The sequence below is a fragment of the Polyodon spathula genome, chromosome 6, assembly GCF_017654505.1.
Source record: "Polyodon spathula isolate WHYD16114869_AA chromosome 6, ASM1765450v1, whole genome shotgun sequence".
Classification (NCBI taxonomy): domain Eukaryota; kingdom Metazoa; phylum Chordata; class Actinopteri; order Acipenseriformes; family Polyodontidae; genus Polyodon; species Polyodon spathula.
In genome coordinates, this window is record NC_054539.1 from 11,930,712 (window position 1) to 11,952,844 (window position 22,133).

At 36.7% G+C, this 22,133-nt stretch overlaps 1 protein-coding gene across 4 annotated transcripts in view; it reads right to left on the bottom strand.

Moving 5' to 3' along the window:
* prim2 (DNA primase subunit 2) overlaps positions 1-22,119 on the bottom strand; it is a 126,628-nt gene extending 104,509 nt beyond the window's left edge. For 3 of the 4 annotated variants that reach the window (XM_041252092.1, XM_041252091.1, XM_041252089.1), the window contains exons 1-7: positions 20,207-20,312; positions 14,934-15,105; positions 14,392-14,504; positions 11,132-11,217; positions 10,741-10,861; positions 4,838-4,933; positions 4,273-4,410 (exon numbers count right to left, since the gene is read on the bottom strand). In XM_041252092.1, the coding sequence (XP_041108026.1) occupies positions 4,273-4,410; positions 4,838-4,933; positions 10,741-10,861; positions 11,132-11,217; positions 14,392-14,504; positions 14,934-15,090 (711 nt within the window). In that variant the 5' untranslated portion in view covers positions 15,091-15,105; positions 20,207-20,312. Of the gene's footprint in view, positions 1-4,272; positions 4,411-4,837; positions 4,934-10,740; positions 10,862-11,131; positions 11,218-14,391; positions 14,505-14,933; positions 15,106-20,206; positions 20,313-22,079 lie in introns of those variants that run through there. The other variant, XM_041252090.1, reaches the window with a different exon arrangement.
* Between the last annotated feature and the right edge of the window lie 14 nt (positions 22,120-22,133).

Genomic DNA, 22,133 nt, shown 5'->3' on the forward strand with positions numbered 1-22,133 from the left:
CCCCAGGCAGGGAAATATCACAATGACATGTTGAGGGAATTCACTCACAAAAACAGCTTTTATTGGCAAGCACAACTCCATTGAGTAAGAAATTAAATCTTTGATTTAAAAATTGTCCATACACTGACAGTGTCCTCATATCTACAGTCTTTTCCCCTCAAAATTACCACTTTATTGCAGCTATTTGGAGAATATTTACAGGCCATTTACTGAAAATGGATTTTCAATTGAGGTCTATTTTTCTTCACTGGACCATGAAAACATGAACAGTATGTTTCAGTTAACCTCGTAATCCGGAACAGAATACAGACATGTCAAAGCAAATCATGTATAAATGAAGACCACGGTCTTTTCATTGGTAAACACTACCACTGTCTTGATTAATCTCAGGAAAAAAAAAAGGGTTTACCCAAAAACATTTTCCTTAAATCTATCTATTCAAATAACTAACAATACATAGTATTGATTAAGATTGGCCAAGCTCCTGGAAAAATCGTATTTCTAAACACAATATTAAAACATAAGTCTTGCAGAAGAGCACATAAAATCAGATCAAATGATGCCTGTAACCGCTATTAAACAAATTCAGACAAACAAATATGAACAATATAAAATAAAGAAAATCCACCTATGGATGGAACCCCCTTTCCCCACTATGTCCACAGCACCTGCACATTAAATGAGTCACCTCAATGAGATTATCCCGGTGCATGTACAGTTTAATGAAATACTCAAATATAACACAATGACAGATTTCTAAGCTTTTAAAAAACCTGAATTGTTTTTCAGTAAACTCATTTAACAGGTGAAGCATGGAGAGAGAAAATGCGACACATTCATAAAGCAAACGATAAACTTCATTATTTCTCCCCCCACCGAATACACATTAGAAATGCAGTCGTTTAGCTGGCAAGACCGATGGATAACGGAACAGAGCAGGATCAGTTTCCTCAACAGGTCAACATATGATGTTCTCCCATAGCACCTAAACCGCTGGGTGGGTGAGGATCTCTCACGTCCTTTGTGTGCATCACCTGCAACATTAAGGCACAGTGACAGGATGCAAGGTGGGGTCTTAGCCAGGGTTGGTTTACTCATGGGCTCGTTATAACTAGATTTTCCCCAAAGAAAACAAAGAGATGAGCAAACAGTCACTGGGTAACAAACTGTTTCCTTTTAATAACGGGTTACTGTAATGTAATCATGATGCACTCAATTGCTTGACATACTGACAAGAACAGTGATTGATGTTTTAAAAATGTTTGATTATTTGGTAACATTTCTGCTGTTTTAGCACTGAGGGAAAAGTCAACTTTGTATGCTGAAACATCATAGAATCTCACAGAACCAGTTTTAAAGTTTGAAAATGATTTGTTGCATCATTTAAATTATGTATTGCCATCAAGTGTTATTTCCTGTCCATAATCTGCAACTGTTAGTTGCATAATTAACAGATTCTATATGACCACTTATAATGCATCCCTAAAGTAAAATGTTACCATCTCATTTACATTTCTGTATGTATTCTGAATCAATTTAAATTCTTGAATCTGCTGAAAAGTTCAACACTATACATACCTTGGACAACTAATACAAATAAGAAAGTTGTTGCCTGTATTAACTCAAATGTTTTTCTTCTCTTCTTGACTTCTCTGTACTTTGCTCCATTCATTTTCCCTTCTATCCTGACAAGTGCCCCAGTCCCTGCCGATGAGAAACATCCCCATAACATGATGCTGCCACCACCATGCTTCACAGTAGAAATGGTGTTCTTTGGGTGATGCAGTGTCGGGTTTGCGCCAAACATAACGCTTTGCATTTAAGCCAAAAAGTTCAATTTTAGTTTTGTCAGACCACAAAACTTTGCCACATGGCTACAGAATCTCCAGAGTGTTTTTTGCTTACTTCAAATAGGATACAAGGTGGGCTTTCTTGAGCAATGGCTTCCTTCTTGCCACCTTACCATATAGGTCAGATTTGTGGAGTGCTTGTGATATTGTTGTCACATGCACACTTTGACCAGTCTTGGCCAAAAAAGCCTGTAGCTCTTGCAAAGTTGCCATTGGCCTCTTGGTAGCCTCTCTGATCAGTCTCCTTCTTGCTCGGTCATCCAGTTTGGAGGGACGGCCTGATCTAGGCAGGGTCTTGGCGGTGCCATACACCTTCCACTTCTTAATAATAGTCTTGACTGTGCTCCAAGGGATATTCAAAGCCTTTGATATTTTTTTTATACCCATCCCCTGATCTGTGATGTGTAGATAAATGAAAAACAAAAACACCTACTAAAAGTGAATTTTGAAAGGGGGTGTAGACTTTTTGTAGGCACTGCATTTATTGGTCCACTCATTGTTGAATGTACAATTTTCACCATTTTCTGTTCTTACTACAGTAGCTACAGTAGAGAGAGCCACGTTATAGCGGCACGAGAAAAAAAACAAAAAATATGAATAAAAAAAAGTCAGAGTACGTAGTAGTATTAAGTTACAAGTGTTGAGCGGGTGACTGAGTAACAGATTTGCAATAAACGAAATATAATTCTTCCATTTTTTTGTATACACACACACACACACAACTCAAATTATTCCACTGAAATAGAACTCACAAAACAGCTAGTTGCTTTTTTAAAAACTACACGACTCTCATAACACACAGGCAGCGACGCAACAGACACAGTCCTTCAGTGTGACGCCCACAAAACCACCTGTTTAGATCCAATGACCTAAATAAAACATACAAAAATGTTTAATACAAGTGTCATCGCTGGGTTTCTGGGTAGAGTAGTTTTCAAAGCAATCCATTATATTTTATAGGAAAAGAACTAGACAATTTTTTTTTTTTAATTTATTTTACTTATTTAAAAAAAAAGGTGCAATTGCAAAACAGAATTCCATTTCCAAAATGCCAATTTAGTTCCCAATGCCGTGGAAAATCAGTAGCCCTACATGCTGATGCGCTTGGGAGACCACACTGTGGTTGATCTCCGGAGCCAGCATCGCAGTCATTTTGTGTGCTGATGCACTGGGGAGTCAAAATAAGCTGATCCCTGGAGCCAGCATTACACTTCAGCCATCAACACCAGGCAGAAGGATATCTGCATCATCAGATGGAAGGAAACGCAAATGGATGGAGATGCAGATGGATCACATTAGTTTACTGTAAAGCTACTTCTTAGATGGTGCCTATCTTGACGAGAGCAGAGTTCAAATCAGCATGAAGTTTTAAACATCTACTTTCATGTAATGGAAATCAATATTAAAATTACAGGCTTTGGAATAAATCTTATGTCAAAGCCAAGAAGGCTACACCAATAGCCTTGTGATTAACTTGCTGGTGCCTTACAATAGTGATGTCATGTTTCTAAATTCACCTGCATTGGCAGAGCTTTGTAGGGATGCATGCATAGCACCAATACTCCCAAAGAAATAAAAATAAATGGGCTATTCGACTAGTTTCTCTGGGTAACAGCAGCAACAGCACATTTATAGTACAAGGGGCAAAGGCAACATATGCCTTATGTTTTCTAGCTGGTAACAAGCTAGATCTGTTTTTGTATTTTTCGTTTAAAAAATAGAGCTACATAGACATCTCCTGAATCACAAGTCTATTTCACCAGACAGTGGAAAATATTGTATCCATAGGGCATACTAGTATTTTTTATAACCATAGTTTTCTATAAACCTTACCTTGCACTTTTGCCAATGTGTGAAATTCTCCACTGACTATTAAAACTTTATTATTAAGTGGCCAACTTCAAAACAATCCTATGTCTCATTGTACAGCAATACCATGTTTCTTTTGATTGAGGAGACCAGACAGTGTACATTAAGGGTTATATATTGTGCACGATTTATGGTGCATGGTGTAAAAACAAAAAAATTAACAATCCTTCCACACCAGAGATCAAATATGTTGGCTAACTGTACCGTGTTGATGACGACCTTTCCCCTTGGCCACTGCCTAAAATTCAATCCACCCGATAGTAATAAGTCCACTAAAATAATGACTGGTTTCAACAAACTCAGTTGATTCTAAAGATATCATGAAAATACACTTTGATATACAGCCTTACATTTTGAGCAACAATTCCCCCCAGGAACTCCTACAATAAATAAAAAATTGATAGCTTTATAGTGAGATAGTGTGTTTTTTCTGCGAATCATTAAATTATTCATGGAATGTACCAGAAGTCAATGCTCTAAAATCAAAACAGACATCCTCCATCCCACATTTACCCCACTTTCCACTTGAAAGTTAAATAATTATGTTACTTACTGCAAGCGCCTTCGAGAGCCTGGTTCGAAAGTCGTTCAGGACTATTGCAACAATTTCCTGATGGGGGATGTAGGCTGATCCTTCACGGAGGTAGACTTTTCGGCCTCGAACCAGATCAAGCACATCCTGGAAAGGAACCTGTTTAAAAAGTAAAGCAAGAAATACAGAAGCACCAACGGTTATGCAAAGTTTGAATATCAAAAGTGTTAGACATAGTGTTAAGCATAGTCAAGCCTTTGCTACTTCTACCCTTTTTGCAGAAGTGTATTTATTTTTATAGGCCACTACTAATGCAATCTCAAACTTTCTTTAAATAGCTTAATTGATACTAATTACTATAATTAGCATCTTGGCAATTATTTCTTCAACACTGGTTTAGGAATATCTGAATCATTAATACAAAAAAAATAACACATACAATCCAAGCCATGTGCATTTTGTATTTACAATATAAAAAAAAAAAAAAAAACTAAAAGCAGCTGTACCGTAAGTGGTAGGCCTTGGAAAGTTAACAAGCATCTACCCAAATAACAGTGGTCCGTTGTTTCTGTTTAACTCAATTTACCTTGTAAAAGTCGTGGTGTTCAACTTTGATGCCACTGCAACCAAAAGTTGAGAAGATAAGTTTCTCTCTCAGCTTGTTCTTTTCTTCATCATTTATCTAAAATAAGAAGTGCAATAATAAAACAAAACAAAGTGTGTTTGGGGGGAGGGGGTGTAATCCATCGTAAATATTCACATTACACTACATGGGCAGCTTCAGAGACAAACACATTTTCAAGTGCCATGGGAAATACCAGTCAAGCATAACACCAGGACTTGTCTTATTTTAATCAGTGGTAATTCCATCATCAGTTAATGGATATGTAATGCAGGATTCCAGTGTGAGCTGATGGTTGTCCGGATGGATTTCCAAAAAGCTTTTTGTAAACAGCAAAACGCAAACTCACTTTGAAAACTACAAAATGTTACCACAGCCGTGGAGAGGAGCAAACCGGCACAAAGCCAGTGGTATAAATTGTTTCAATTGGAATTGCAAATTGGTGCAATCAACACACCATGCATTTTACCTGGATAGTATCACCTTACTGTGGAGAGCTCAAGCCAACAAACTGATTTCACCACATCTTATAGAACCATCTGCGATCGCACTCACTCCGTCAACATAATTGTCTGCATCAGCGACTTCAATTTATAGGACTTTCAACCTATATATTGAGGATAATAAATGGCATGCATGGCAGTGGGGATATACTGTATAGAATAAACGTCACCATATCCCAGGTTTAAAGTTTACAATCTAACTTTTCTTAAATAGTTCATTAAATATGCTTCTGTGTGCCGAGACATAAACTCCTCCCGGGTCCAGGTTGTGCAGGAGGGCTAAGTCACCAGCCTTTCATACTGGAAGTCTGGTGCAATGAATTTAGGAGGTCTCAACTCAGTGGACATCACAGAACTGCTGCATATTTGGCTTTGTTTTTGCTGTTTGTTTTTACTGCACTTATTTACAATTCCATTGCATTTTGTGATGCAGCTAACCTGTGATTCGCTTTTTTATTTTTTATTTTCCTGAACATGGAGGTGTTGCAAGGAAGTAAAACATATTATAAAATTACAGCTTCTGTTTTTCAGTTTATTAATTTCATTTTTTGGTGGTTATTTTCAAGATTACTGTTTTCGGTTACTTTCCAAAATGCTTGGGTGTTTTCTTTGTCACAATATGTATAGTAACTTGACAGTACTTGCACAATGAAGTTGTACCTTCTTTCCTTTGCCGTCTTCCTCAATATAATCCTTATGGTCACGGGCACACTCTTCTAGAGTTTGTCTGTGTGCTGTCATTTTATATTTCGCCACAATTTGCAATTTTGTTTCAAAGCCTTCCTATATAACTAATACAGCTTAAAATCCCGTGAAACAAGTCTCTGGTCCTAATCGCAACCTTGTTTTAAAACTCGCAAGTGGAGTCTCCAACAGAAATGTAGGAATTTTCTGCCACTAGCTGAGGAGGGTTAAAAGTATTCAGATTGAATCAATTATAGATACAAGTCAGGAAAGAGAGACATTGCCCAGCTGCACTAGGAAAGGCATTTATTATTATTATTTTTTTTTTTTTTAAATGGGAAAGGGGTTAAGTAACGAGCATTTGGCAACCATTCCCAGTGTTTATTGGCTATACACGATTAAATATTTTTTGTATCGGGGGTGTTTTACCAAAAATCAGAAGCCCTAATTGTAATTCAACATACCTACGAATTTGAAACTAAACTTGCTGCTTTTAATAAAAAAATAAAACATAGCAGACTATTCTCGATCAGGTAGTGTAAATATCCGATTAGCAACGGAAATAAAGTAAAATTACTATAATTGCATTTGCAATGCTCCCATGAAATTCTGAAAGGTTGGTAGGGCAGACTGAAGGTAAAACAAATAAATACATATAATATATATTTTTAATTTAAAACAAATTAAATACAGTGTCGCAAAACATGAATGCTAATGAAGATTTTTAAATGAAGCCATTGGTGAAGCAACAAGATAAGCAGAATATGTATAGGTGATTTTGAAAGCCAAGCAAAGTCGCTATTGAGTAATTTTCATTTTGTCTGACCTAAACTTCTGGGCAGAAAATAAAAAGAAACCCTGACTGAAATATAATTTGACCATTAATCTGGAAAGACTTCATTCATTGAAGATACTCTATAAATCAATTAAGAGACATGCTCGCTGTTTAAGTCTCTCCTGTGTCTGCTGCTACAAATGAGAACTCAGTTAAAACCTTTTAATCGTTTATTTTTAAATGCAGGCACACAATATGTAAATGTGTTACCACAAATAATATTGTTCAGGTGGTTCCTTAGAAATGTGTTTGGAACCACTGAACGTGTATAGTGCAGCAAATGCGATACTTGTTTGTTGTGAACAATCTTGCTTTAGTTTTTGGCTCATTTTAAAATTATGAATTCCATTTTAATTATTTTTACATCAAGTTAATATGTCTCTTATTGTGCAAGATGTCCTCTTGTGCAGTTTGAGAAGTGTTTCAGGGATTCTACAGCAGTGGTTCCAGCTGCTAAAACCGATTATATTACTTAAAGAACATCCTCCATACTAACTCAAAATCACAAATAGAGTTAAAAAATGTGTCACTAGATAATGTTTTGGTCACTATAAATTAAATAAACCTTGCTAAATTACAATATTTCATGCTGAAACTCAAATCTCCAAAGTAACAGAACCATCAAGGTATATTTTCTGAATTAAAAATACTGGCATCAAATCTCTGTCACTATTTTCCGATGCCATTTGTCACATTTAAAAAAAAAAAAAAAAAAAAGAAAAAAACCCCAACAATAAAAACAGGAATGCAAGAAGAAAAAACTATGAAAAAAAACCCCACCAAGGCAGTAATACATCTGAATTACAGCAACTTGTTTGCAGCCTTATCTCAATTTCTAGCCCATTAGGTCTCCCATATATGCAGCATTTCAGAAAGTCTGAAAACTGCCAACCATGGTTGTTTTCCACTAGGAAACAAAGCCAGTGCTGCCTTTCTATATACTGCCTGTTCTTTTTCTGGATGTATTGCACAGCTGGCACTCAATCCTGAACACAGTAGACCCATAGCACCCCCTGGTGATTATACAACAGTACTTTTCTTTTTCTTTAAGACATTTCAGAATTGTAATGGTATATGACATTACAAATCAAAAAAGGACCGAGCACTGTAAATCAATTTACATGTTAGGATTCCCAACAGAAATAAGACCATTGACAACTCCTTGAAGCCTACATTAACGCTTTGGACGGTCTTTCTAACGCCCCTCTCGTAATGCGAAAATGTCAAACGACTCCATAAAAAAGATGGACATAAGACATTGCACAGCAGCTTGAGCCATGCCAAGTTCTACTGTTCATTAAAGTGGTGATTGTAAAAATGAGGCCTTTTGTACCCTTACACAATACAAACAAATGTAAAAAATAAATTCTTACTAGTTTAAATGTGAACTGTGTTCAGCAACAAATGGAGAGATGTTGTTGAAGGCATAACTGTACTGATACATACCAATTTCAATTGCTTCTACCAAAGCCAGTAAAACTTTGAATAACTCAAACTAATGAGAATCTTCCTTACATCCCCAAAAAAGAATACCCGAACATTTACTGACACGGACAAAGTATGCTGGGCACACATTTAAAAACTGCTATTGTGTATGTTACAGTAAACTGTATTTATTTTAAAATACATTTCTAAAATGACTGAATAAATCAGAAACAAAATAAACCATCCGCAACATCGCCTGCCTATATCTGGCTCCTTTCTCATGACAATCTTGTCAGTTTTCCTAGGTGTTTATTCGCAAATGCAGCCCGCAGGTCTGACAGAGAGTTGATTATGCAGAAAGTGCACTCCTCGGCTGCCAATTGTTTTCGAAGGTAACGGAATTTGGAACGGGGTTGCAATTTTTGGCTGCTGCTGTAAACAAGAGGGATTTTAAAAGGGGGGGGGGGGGGGGGGGGGTCTTTACGGCTGGTAAATACAAGTAAAGTTAACAGAAAGATCTTCAGAACCTATTATCTTATTCAGAAGCAAAAACTCAAACGTTTTGAGGAAAGGCAGCTGTAAGGACAGCATCTCTTCCAACTATGCTTGTTCTCATGATACAGACTCAATTACGTTGCTAGCTGGATTGTGCTACTGCCCCTTGACCCCCCCCCCCCCCATCACCAAGGAGATTGTTAACCCTGGTCACCGTGTACAGTGTTTATTTCTGGTCTTGTTTTTCAGTCAGCGATCTTGCAGGATCAGGGCCCAATCTTCCAGAAGCACAGACTAGGCTTAGGATTGTGGAACATAAGGCAACAATGAAGTTTGTCAAACAGCTTCTCAATTGGATTGTAGGTCAAGGAAGATGGAGTCTGGTCTCCTGCACATCAAGCTACACAATTCCAGCAAGGTGGATGCTCGTACTAAACTGTTTTCAACATAAGGTTGGTGACCCTCAAGTATAAAATACATTAAATATCTATCGTTGGCAGAAACACATCTGGCAATCATGCAGGAGGCTATTGTGGGAGACGTTTTATGACCGAAACCCATTTCTATTTGCTAAACAACCATGCTTCTGGCCCGTGGAAAATGCTATTTACTTTCAGGAAACCAGCAGGGACTGCAGATTCAAAACAAAACACATGTAGGTTGTCACAGCCTTTGAACTGCAGCAACTTGGAAATTGGTTCTGTTTATCAGCCATGCTGCTGTCACAGCTCTGACCTTTATCCCTAAAAGGTCTTACTAAACAATCTCTTTTTCTACCATTCAATCTCTTTATCTGTGCTGTTCACATTAAATGCAATGCAGCAGCCTCTTCCTCATTCACACTGACCTTCACCCAAGCTTTTGCTGACAAATGAATTGTAATCCTGCTGGGCACGTCTTGCAGTAGCTGTATAATGTCACTGGCTTCAGAATAGATCTGAGAACTATCAAAAAACTACACTGCTGCTGAGAGAGAGAGGCTTAACACATTACAGTAAAAAGCGCCACACTGCCTCCATCGCCAGTCCTGATATCACAGCAAGAGGGTACAATCAGTGTCAAGATTGTCTAACTGTTTGGATCTTCATCACATAGGGGCATTTCATTTTCCACTATGAGCAGAGTCTGCAGCACATATTTATCAGTCATGAAAATAAGCGCGGCAAAATTGGATAGTAAATATGACTATATACATTTTGTTTAAAATATAGCTGAACAGCAATACTGCGAGTTAGAACATGAATTACAAAACATACTAGAAAAAAGGATGCACCAAACACTAAAATGGTGATTTAAAACGTCACCATTTTCTGACTCTCTGAAATTCAAACAAATTCAACTGGACTTAAACATGAAACGCAGAATCTAAACTAGACGGAGAGCTGTACACAAAAAAAAAAAAAAAAAAACATTGACAACTTCATGCGATAGAAACTATTTATTTACTTAAACAAAATGTAAAGCCATATTTACCATCCAACTTTGCTTCACATTAATTTGACTGATTCATGTATTAAATATGTACTGCAGACTAAGCTATAGTGGAAAATTAAATACCCCTCGGGAATACTATCGTTACCTCCAGGGTGCAACATCCTCAGCCAGCGGCTTCAGGGGTTACAGCCCCCTGTCTAACAGTCTTCCCTCAGGTCAATAACTTGACACTATAGCCCTCCTCTCCAGTCCATAGCTATCTATCTACAGATCCAATACCCAGAAGTGGGATCTGAAGATGATATTAAAACCCATGCTCAAATTACTTGTATGATCAAAGTGCCTAACTTTGATTTAACTATATTTAAAAACACAACTTCAAAATTGTATATTTCACGTAACTAAATGACATTTTTCAGTATAGGGTTTTAAAAACATGTTCTACTTTATATAATACTATTTAAAGAACCTAGCTTTTCTTCAGTACTTACCGATTCATAGTGCAAGTTGTTGAATTTCAGAAAGGCATGGGCTCCTTCCTTAGTCAGTGTTTGGAATCTATATCTAAAAAGGTCCATCTCCTGCTGAATAAACCAACGCCTCAGGTCTTCACTGTAAAAATATACAATAACAAATTAATAAACCAGTCTTCAGTACGGCATTACATAACTGTCATTCAATTGATCTAAAATGGCCAATGTTTAGCAAAATAGGGGCCCAAGTGTTATAAAAAACATGCCCAACAGTGCATGGACATCTTTCAAGTACAATAAATATGAAAAAAAAAAATTGATTAAACTGAAATCGACCATGTTTTGTTTTAAGAATTTCTTACAATAACTGGTGTACAGAATTTAGGTAATATTACCGAATCAAACTTACGTCTGGCAGTATGCAAGACGAAGAATAAAATGAGAGATGTGGTCTTTTCTTCTTTTATCATATTCCGTATTCAATGATTTTTCATCCTGCACATTACAGAAAAAAAAGTCATGTAATGCAATTGTCTAAAGTATAAAGACTTCACTGTAGTATAACTGTTTAGTTTACTGGTAATCATTTCCTTAAAATGAGTAAACTACTACGAGACATCATCCACTAAAGGCAGTTAGTTATATTTGCCTGGTTTTATCCAACAGTTTAAAAAATAAATCTAGTCAACACTAATCTTCAGACTGGTTTATTTTTTCTGTGCCTTGTCAAGACACACAAACCTCTTGGATGTAAACTACTGTAGTGGAGAAAGTATATACTTCACTGCCAAGAAAACAGACATGCAACTCTGGTGATGAAACACAGTTCTTTGGAACAATGAATGCAATGATCTGGAACACAGGAGGGCCACAATTATCTGTTTCGATAGAGAAAACTGAATGCTTTGTTTCTCTTACTGTGTTTGCAGTCTCCAAGATGCTTCATTTAATAACACTCTACTCTGTAGACCTGTATACAGGTTAAGGAGAGATTAATTCCACACTAAACTGCAGACCGCTAGTGTAGTACAGAAACCACATAACTGTAAACAGATCTAATATTTATATTTAGAAATGTCTAGTTTTATTTTCAGGACACAAACTATTTAAATTGGTTATCCTAGGATAGTCTGTGTGTAAAGTTACTTATGCCAGTGGCTTGTTTGGTCATCAACAGGAATCCGTTTGCTGCAGAATAATGCAGGTTTTCTGAGAATTTTTAGTTCTACACTTGGAGAGGGGCAAAAAACATGCAAGGCTTTTGTTTGTTTGATAATAACCAAATCAGTACATGTATAATATATAAATATTAACACAGGCAATTTTGCTTTAAATTTACATAAACACATATATTTAACAAAACTGTTTCCGGTATTCAAATTCAGTTTACTTCAGTATTCAGAGCTGGGCCCTGTTCCTCGTAGTTGGTTTAACTAATTCAGGCTAATCAGAGGTTAGCCAGATTCGATTAACCCAATAATTGAAGTCAGGCTATCTCCGTTCCTCGATGGTGAATACATGCTAAAAGTGTCTCGTTAACACGATTCTGACTTAAGAAATCCGGGTAATTGCGCATGCTCGTGCTACCTCAAAAGGGAGAATCGCAAAGCACTGAAACAATGATCTTCACAAAAAGATGACGTTGAAAAAAAAAAAAAAGAGCGCAACTTTTTTCAGCCTGACTGAGCAAGAGCTTATAATGGAGATTTTTGAGGAATATAAAAGCTTTAAATCACAACTAAATGCAACACTGCTGACAAGTCTAGAGAGGAAGCATGAAAAAAAATTGCCGATAAGCTAAATGCGTAAGTTTTTTTTTGTTTTGCTTTTTTTAAAATGTGGCGCACCACACATGCGACAATGATGTCGCAGGATCTGTCACAGATCATCTGAGAATAACGGAGGTCAAGTCATGGATGTACAGTATTATCCAAAGTCTTGACACCCACTGTCTAATACTGGCATTGTATAATTGTCATTAAAATGTTGCATTATTTGCATCGGTTGCTGAATTGTAGCTCATTTTTAATTTCATGTAAATGATAATGTCATAAGTACTTGTACAATAATGCTGGGAAAGGATTTCCTGTTCACAAAATCCACCTTATTTGGTCCTGAGGGTGCCCTGATGGTGATCTGACTACAGTCCACAGCACCAATGACGTTGGGGAACTCTGCATAATAATGTAGCCTACTTAATAAATGATAGTGATGGGATAACCTATTCATTAAATTGCATAACTGCGTTTCCCCTTGTATGTCGGATGGTACGGGCAATGTACAGCTCAAGTAGATTTAATAGGTTAATGATACCTTGCCGACCGAATCTATAGCGCTCAAATACAAAACAGCCAAATGATGCAAAGGATCTTGGCGATCTCTCAATAGCCTTTCACTACGAAAAGCAAATCTAATTAAAATTGCTCCTCGATCTATGGGATCTCTAAGGAAGGGCGTTGCCATTTTAGAGGGGTTTGTCAAGTGCTTTCATTGGGTAGAAGTACGAGTTTTTATAAACAGATCCGGCTAACTAAGTTAGCCTGAGCTGGAGCAGGTTTAAGATTAAGGATGTGTTGCTATGGTAACTTAGTCGGCTAGACTTTAAGCTTGCTTTGAGGAACAGAAAAAGCCAGAATTCTCTCATGTTATCCGACTAACTCAGTTAGCCAGCTACGAGGAACAGGGCCCTGGTCAAAGATGCCGAAACAACAAAGATCACCCCTAAAGATTGGGTCAGCGAGTTTGGCAAGGACGAATCACTTTGATAGTAATTTTTCTGTTCTGTACTTCATGCAGAAGGCTGTAGATTGCACTCGTAGGCAGACCATCATAGAACACATGGGAAGCGCTAAACATAAATCAAATGCAAGGAAACGTAAACAAGGCGAGGCCGATACAGCAGGGCCATCGAGAAACACTGAAACAGACCACTGTGTTTGGATCACTTCGCCGTCTTGCAACTGCCAAATAACACTGAAACTGTTTCAGATTTTGTCAAAATGTATGTAAAAGCCGACATGCTCTGTACAAAACCGGCACATATTTTTTCAGCAAACATATTAGGGAGGTGTTGCCATTCCAAAGAGACCAATTGTAGCTGGAATGCTGCAGCTCTATTTTAACAATAGCCGTCCAAATGACGAAGACTAACTCAGAGTTGAACTAACATGATTTTTTTTTTTTTTTTTAAAAACAGGGAAATTTCTAATATTTGAAGTAAAAAAAAAAAAAAGTTATTGATTAATGGGGCTGGTAAGCTTGTAACTTGCTTAGAATTTGAAAGTAACCATTTTTATTTTATTTAAACGCATTTATCCAAAAACGACTTACACGTGTTACACTAATACAAGGTTACAGTAAGAATAATTTGTTAAACTAAAATACAACAGAGACACAAGTGTAACAATAAACACTTAATATGTTAACTGTTACCCAATAGTACTGTTTGTGAGTCTTACAATGTGGAAGGGAAAACTCATTTATAGCCCTTTTACTTTACTCATGGAATAATGCCTTTTTTACAAAAATTTTAAAAAAAAAATCTTTTATTGCGGAAAACTAGGATCCCTCATCAGAGCTACCACTATAGTTTGATATGATAGTCAAAGTATTACGCAAAAATGTAAGCTCTCACTGTCAAGCAATCTCATTCTTACAACATGTACTTACTGTTCCCTCTCTGTATGGAAACTGCAGCTTTCGAAGCTCCCCCTCCAGCTTCTTAGAGTACGTCTCAGAGGTTTTCACATAACTCACTCCAAGGTTTTCAACAGTCTTGAGAACTAGAAGAGAAAATATGGTTGTTCAAATTTACACAGAGAATTACAGTACAAAAAACTAAGTGTAATGCAACTGCATAATAAATATTACATAACAATTCTATAAAGACATGTTCCTGTTACTACTTGCAGCTGCAGGTGGTTATAAACTACACAAGCTCTGTTGTTGCTCATGAACTAAAACAGACTAAGTATACAGCAGATATTTTATTAAATGTGAAAACTATTAACACAAGAAAGACACTAAACTTTAATACAGCAGATACATTTGCCAAGAATACATTTGCCAATGTCGTCAAAATCACTGTACTGTAATCAGGTCTCCACTTCGAACAAGAGGACACATGGGGAAAAAAAATTTAAAATTATATTGGGTGAGCTCTCTTAATCATTTTAAAACCATGAAGATAAAGGCAGCTTTTGTTTGCTTACGTTTTAGCCTGTCCACAGCAAAGGTCTCAAACTCAGAAAGGGAGATGTTTTCAGTGGGAGGTTGTCCATAGAACTGCAGGCTTTGGGGGTAAAGGTCAGCTTGCCGGTCTCCCGTCAGATGTACAACCTTCTGCCTTCTTCCACGACTGAACTGCATGACGATTCCTTAAGTCTGAAAATGTGAAGAGGGATGTGAATAAAACAACTTGTTTCTGTGATGAAACACACCCTGAAAACATATAAAAAGAAGAATATAACAAAAAAGGTTGGTTTGCTAATGTCAGTGTTTTGAAATCAGTTACCTGTGTAGGGCCAGAAAGTGGTACATTGTCAATGTGGTACGCATACCCATTTAAAAACGTCAGAAAATGGCACGCTGTCAATGCTGTGATTGATGACTGCACAAATCACTACAAACAAGACAAACAACATACCCTCCAGTTGCACAGAGTTAGCCGGTACAATACCTCATTTCTAACCTTGGTACGAATCCCCACAAACTTGTTGTGTGTACCGAATTTTGAGCTTCATCTTAGTTTTTTTTTTTTTTTTTTTTTTTTTTTCTGCACGGCCCTGCCAGGTCACTAGAGACACATGGGTGCTAGCGCCACATCCCCATGGTACTGCCTCCTAGACAGACAGTTAGACAGCAAAGATGTTTTTAGACAGTCCATTCAAAGATACTCTTAGTATAGAATTTGTTTGGTTCATTTCAGAGCAGGAGCAGTAGCACTCAGAACCAGGTTCTATTACTTGTTCTATTACTGCTCGGAAAAATAGAAAACGTAACAATTCTCAACATTACTACACACAGGGTTGGGTGCTAGAGATTTAAAACAAGTTATTTCCTTTTAAAGTAATAACATTTAATTCCTGCATTCTATGACTTGAGCCAGGAAAAATTCCCATTATTTAGATGTTTTTTAAAAGCCGACAGACTTTCATTTCACGGAATGCTTAATGATTTAGAATGTTTCAAAAGGTTGTTTTAGTCTTTTCTTTGCATTATACAGGGCTCAAAATAACCGACGGCACAAGTGGCAATTTCTGCAGTGCCCATGCTGCTTGCCGCAATGCCTCTCAAACTGGAAAAAAAAAAAAAAATTGCCTGTATGCCTGCCCATCATTGCCACCGGTGTCCCTCCGCACTATCACGTGATCTGCAACCCATTCACAAACTTGCTCAGCGTCAGCTGGCCAGTTCTGTCACAATTTAATTGTGTCTAATCTCATCGTGCGAGATAATGACTCATTATCACAATGTAACTGTTGCCATTCTTTTAACCGTGTTCCTCCCAGCACTAAGCCACAAGAAAGACGTACTGTACCATTGGCAGGGATGGACAATTCCAAAAATCTGAGTCTATTCCAGATCTGGGAATTGATGGAGTCGACTTTGAGAATCGATTCTGAAGCATTATTTAAATTCTGATACTTAAAAAAAAAAAAAAAAAAAAAAAAAAACACACAACTTTAGAAACACCACAATATAAGCTAGATTTAGAATATCTTTATTTTGTTGTTATCCAAGATACTATACTACAGCAGTGGCTTACCATTGCAATAGGCTACGAAACACTAAATTCTTGGTTGACATTTATGGTTTAATATTTTGGTTTATGTGGTATGCTGTGATAATGATTATTGTTATACTGTTGAAATTTGTGTTTGTCTGGGAAATATGTCAACTTAATAAAAGAATATCCTTTCCAAACCAGGCCACCTTAAACTGCATTGCCTTAAAAGATGCGATTGGATTTTAAGCACGATGTTCTCTCTTCAGGGTGAAAAGTCGCCAGGTGTTTCCACATTGGGATATTGATACATTTTACTTTTTTTGGGGACGTCCTCAGTGAATGAAAAGTAATTCCAAAACAGCTGACTTGCTCTCTCCCTTTGTTTTGCTCCCTGTCGACATGTTTACCAAACTAATGATTTCTTGTACTGCCCAGTTAAGTCAACAGCCAAAGAACCCCTATCATGTGATTCAAGTGAGAAACTAACAATTACAGCAAAGTCACCACTATGTGGCACTGTTGAGCAAGAAGTAACTGTTACTGGTAGGTATGAATTCATGCAAACTAACCTGTAGTAATAATAAAATGTGATTGTCAGGGTAGAAATATGTACAAATCAAGACAGCCTGGCTAAAGAGACATATTTCACAGAATGGTCAAGGCTACAAAGATTTGAAATTCAATTTATGCAAAATGCTGCAATATTTCAATATGTATGCAAAGTTAACATTTAATGTTTTGTTTTTTTAATCACATAGATTTGTTTTTAAAACTTTAACAGTACCTTTTAAAAAAAAAAAATGTAACAGGAATATGCTTACCTTTTAATTTTAACATGTATACCTTGTCCGATGTAATTTTTTTTAATATAATTATACATATACATACTAATTTTTTTTTTTTTTTAATAAATGTTCTGGTTGTAAATTTTACAATATCCTTTGTGTTAATGTCTATTTAAACACAGCTGTGGTTTTGCTATTACAGGATGTACATTCAAAGATAGGATTGTTATGCATTTACACAGTTGACAGAGCACCTCAGGGGAACAACTTCAAGAGCAGCAAAATCGGGGTGAATGCTTCTGCAGGACTGTAAACTGCCCTCCCTTCAGGCTTTGCATCAAGTGTATGCTGGAGGTACATTTTCTGCTCAACAGGAAAAGCTGCTCCCTCTGCTTTGATTAAATTGTTTGGGATACTGCTCTGCCATTGGCTTAGAACTTAATTCTGCAGCCAGCTTTTTTTTTTTTTTTTTTTTTGTTCAGTTCAGTGCACATTCACCATTATTTGACATTTTCTAACTGCTTTAACTTTGTACTGAAACAAACTCAAAAGACGTGAACTGCTTGCTCCTTTACAAATTTCACGCAGAGCAGAAACAAATGTGGGGTATTACAGCTATGGCCAAAAGTTTAGCATCATACCCTATATAGAATAAAGAATGTTACATTAACATATTGAAACACATCACTTTGTAGTACAAAATTAGAAAAATGTGAATGACTACTGCGATGTAATTGTCCTGCTAGCTGTGAACACGCTGTCTATCCTTGTACTGCTTATTGTATCATTTCTGTTGACGCACAGTATATATGGTTTATATATGTTGCCACTCAAACACCTGTTTAATTATTTTCAATTGCCTGTTTTGTACATAAAACTGCTAAAAATCTTTTAGGTTTCCCTTCACGACATTGCTTATTTGTGCTGTTGTATCACTAAGGTTGTCTCCAAGCCTAGTCTAATCTATAGCCCCTTTCAAACTGGCATTTCTACCCAGGTTCTGGCTACCCGGGTCACAATCCTGTGTAGCGTGAAACCACGGACTGGGTGGTACCCGTGAAAGTGTGAACGGGGCTTTAGGGTTAGTCAGTGGCGTGTGACTAGGTTTAGTAAAAAAAAATAATAATAATAATACCCTGAATATTTATTTTTTGCAAAAATTACCCTTTGTATTTTTTCATTATGAAAGTTTGTTTCTAAATCTGATTTTTACTTTTATACCATTTTATTTTTACAATGGAAAAGTGACCTATATTTAATTTTTCTAAGTGTGTGAATCACTCCGAAAACATTGATTTGTGTTTCAATTAAAATTTCATCAACATAATAGGCTCTCTGTATTTCCTTTTTTTGTTGTTTTATGAATGAGTATGAAATTGCCTTGGTGCCCTTGCACTGGATTTATGTTTTGCCTTTCTGCCCCCTAGAACCGCCTTGGTGCCCCTGAATCTTCATTCCCAACGAAGGCAACATTGCCTTGCCCTTCATGACCTTGACTTCAAGACCGATTATACATCGTAGAACAGAAAACAAATGTCTGTATACAAATACAGACACTGACATTCTGAAATAGTTATGTTATTTTAACTGTAGCCAAATGGCAGTCTGTGATAGAAACAAATGCTTATTGGAAAATGTAATGGCAGTTGGCAAATCACTGTTGATAATAAAGAGCAATGCAATAAACCAACATTAAAAATGGTCTGCCTACTCTTTGGTTTTAGGAAGTGAAATTGACATCTCATGCCAACTCTACAGATTGAGGAGCTATGTATGGTACAAACTGTTAACCTACCAATTTTCAGAACTGCTGTAGTCCTACCACAATTCGCTTCTGGTACTATGTATCCCATTTCCAAAAAAAACAACAACAAAAAACCAACACTAATGCTATGTGTCATTTCTTCTCCCTATTCAAGAAGTATTTTGATAAGAATATACAAATGTGTATACAGTATATCATGCAGGCACAGAAATGTATACTCCTGCAGTACTTGTGCACTTGGGTAAGAAATATAAGTTCTTATTTAAAAGGGTTACTTTTGGAGTAAGTCGGTTTATATCTCCGGCTTTAAAAACAAATAAAATGCTGTCCAGAAAAGAGAAGGCTCGTCAGCATGATGGAATCTGTTAGTGAAATTTTGTAAGATATTATGAAAACATACAGATTTTTGTTGCATCTAAATGTAAAAATGAGCATTTTAGGTTGCAGGAAATTGAATATTTTAAAGCTAGCATTTCGAAAATTCTCTCGCTCGCTAGACCGCCAGTGGAAGCAGGTCGGTCACTACTACCGCACCAGAGAAGGGGTCTATGAGCCACTTGCTCCCGTCCGTCGTAATATATATATATATATATATATATATATATATATATATATATATATATATATATATATATATATATATATATATATGTGTGTGTGTGTGTGTGTGTGTGTGTGTGTGTGTGTGTGTGTGTGTGTGTGTGTCTTTATAGCAAGATATTAGAATACAGCGATCTGAAACTTTGGATGTAAAAAGATTAAATTATCATACTTAAAAGTAAAAAAGTAACACTAAGAAGTACATTGTTTTTTGTATGGTCTCCCATCTTGGGTTACGGTACACTTGACTCGCACTGAATAGAAGTCTGCCTACCCACACGTTGCATTCAAATATTCAAAAACATCTCCATTGTTTGTTTTCGTCTGTTTACTTGTGGGGTATGAACTTCTCTTAGTGCCAAAAAGTCACATTTGCAAAGAGTTAATAGTTATTAACAAATCTGCTAATTCCCATTAATTACAATGTTTGTTTACAGTTAGACTTAATGATGTATCGAGATAAATGGGTTACTCGTGTTAGTATTACATATGTTTACAAAACCAGCTTTCTATGCATTGTACATTGAAAACAATTTGAAACCGGAAATATCATGTTAGTTATTATTTATTAAAATGAACCTTTTACATATGTAAGTGTTTACTTACTCAGATTATCAGTAGAATTCCCTGTTCTAGCACAATACGCGGCTGCTCCAGTGCTGCCAGAAACCCCGCCAATTTAACCGAAGCGCGGGGAAATGACGTCCGCAAGGCTAACAAATTAAACAGGGTGAGTTCACGGAGATCATTCTGCGCAGATTCTGTGCAGGATACTGCATGACCAGTTTAGCCAATGGGTGCGTTCAAATTGGTCAGAATCTGCGCAGAATGCTCTGTGAACGCATCCATTGAAAGGGGTGGTAAAAACAGAGCTAGTGCTCCTCCCACTATACCGCACTTTTTTTCTCTCCGGCTTTGTATAAGGAGTTGAAGCAGTTTTCACGGCTGCTGTGACGCTCGAGTGAGGCAATTAACCACTGAAATCATAAATATGGTACAAGGAAATAACACCGTGTAAAATTTTTATTTATTTTTTGTTCCTGGGTAGTACCTGTTATTTCCTAATTGCTTATGCCTCAAAAGTATAGAAAATGGCTATTATTCCGCACAAACTTTGCTTTTGTGACCAGGACAGTGATATTTCAAAATATCACTATTTCCAATGGGAAAACGGGCAAATGTGTGTCTTTTCGTTCACATAAAGTCAGAAAAAAACAACATATGAATCCAAATTAACATATATTTATACTAAAGTAATACAAAAATGACTACAAAAGATTTAGAAGTGAGTAGTTTTTCGAGATTTACGATTATACTGTATTTACGATTATACTGTATTTACAGTATAATCGTAAATCTCGAAAAACTACTCACTTCTAAATCTTTTGTAGCCATTTTTTTCTGACTTGTGTTACATAGTGTAATCGAGGGCAGGTGTTACAAGTTCACGGAGAGAATGCTGCAACAGCCACAAATCAGATGTCCACATGAAATTGCAAGGGTGACAAGAAATATGCATCACTTTTACTCGATTAAGTTGTGACATACGTAGACAGGACTTGCAACTGTAAATTAAATTAATGAAATTGTGACTCTAATTTTAATTGGATTGAACATGGGAGTCCATCTATAACGCTTTCATACACTAGAATTACTATTGGTAAGCACTCTGCAATTTGTGTATACAGTACAGTACTGCAGATGCGGATACATCACAGCTTCCTGTTCGGCATGCGACACAGTTACACAGAGTATAGGGTTCAGAGAAGCAAGCAGTTGCCACTGAGGGTTAAATCATGTAGACTATACTTCTACGTATCGTTTTTTATTATTTTATTTTTAAGTTGCCGTATTTTATGTGTGTAATTAATTACACTTTGAGACTCGCAAGGGATGCTTGAAAGGGAATTATTCTAACCACCTATTCTATGCAACAGCTAGTTAAACTATATATTTTTAGTCGTGAATGCAAAATTTTAAAAAACCGCCCAGGGCAAGATTTGCTGCTCTAAACCGAGTGCAAAGCAGTTTGACCAGAATTATTCTAATGTTTAAAAGGCATGTCATATGCAGACAGGCTAAAATGCAATCTGTTCAGTCTTGAACAACGTAAATTCAAGCATTTGTCACCAAGGGACTCAGACCTGAAAAAAGACAAGGACCACACAAATGGAGTTTAGAAAAAGGGGCACAGAACAGAAAATAAGAGAATTGTGAGGGTCTGGAATCAACTCCCCAGTAATGTTGTTGAAGCTGACACCCTGGGATCCTTCAAGAAGCTGCTTGATGAGATTTTGGGATCAATAAGCTACTAACAACCAAACGAGCAAGATGGGCCGAATGGCCTCCTCTCGTTTGTAAACTTTCTTATGTTCTTATGTTCTTATGTAGTGTAGACAACAAGTAATGCAAATGGTACAACTAAACTGTTTCTCACCAGGCTTTAAAAAAGAACCACCTTGTTAAAAACACAACAAACCTGCAGTTTTCTGGAGCGATGATTGGTTTGGGAGAAGGTGTGGTAAAAAGGGAA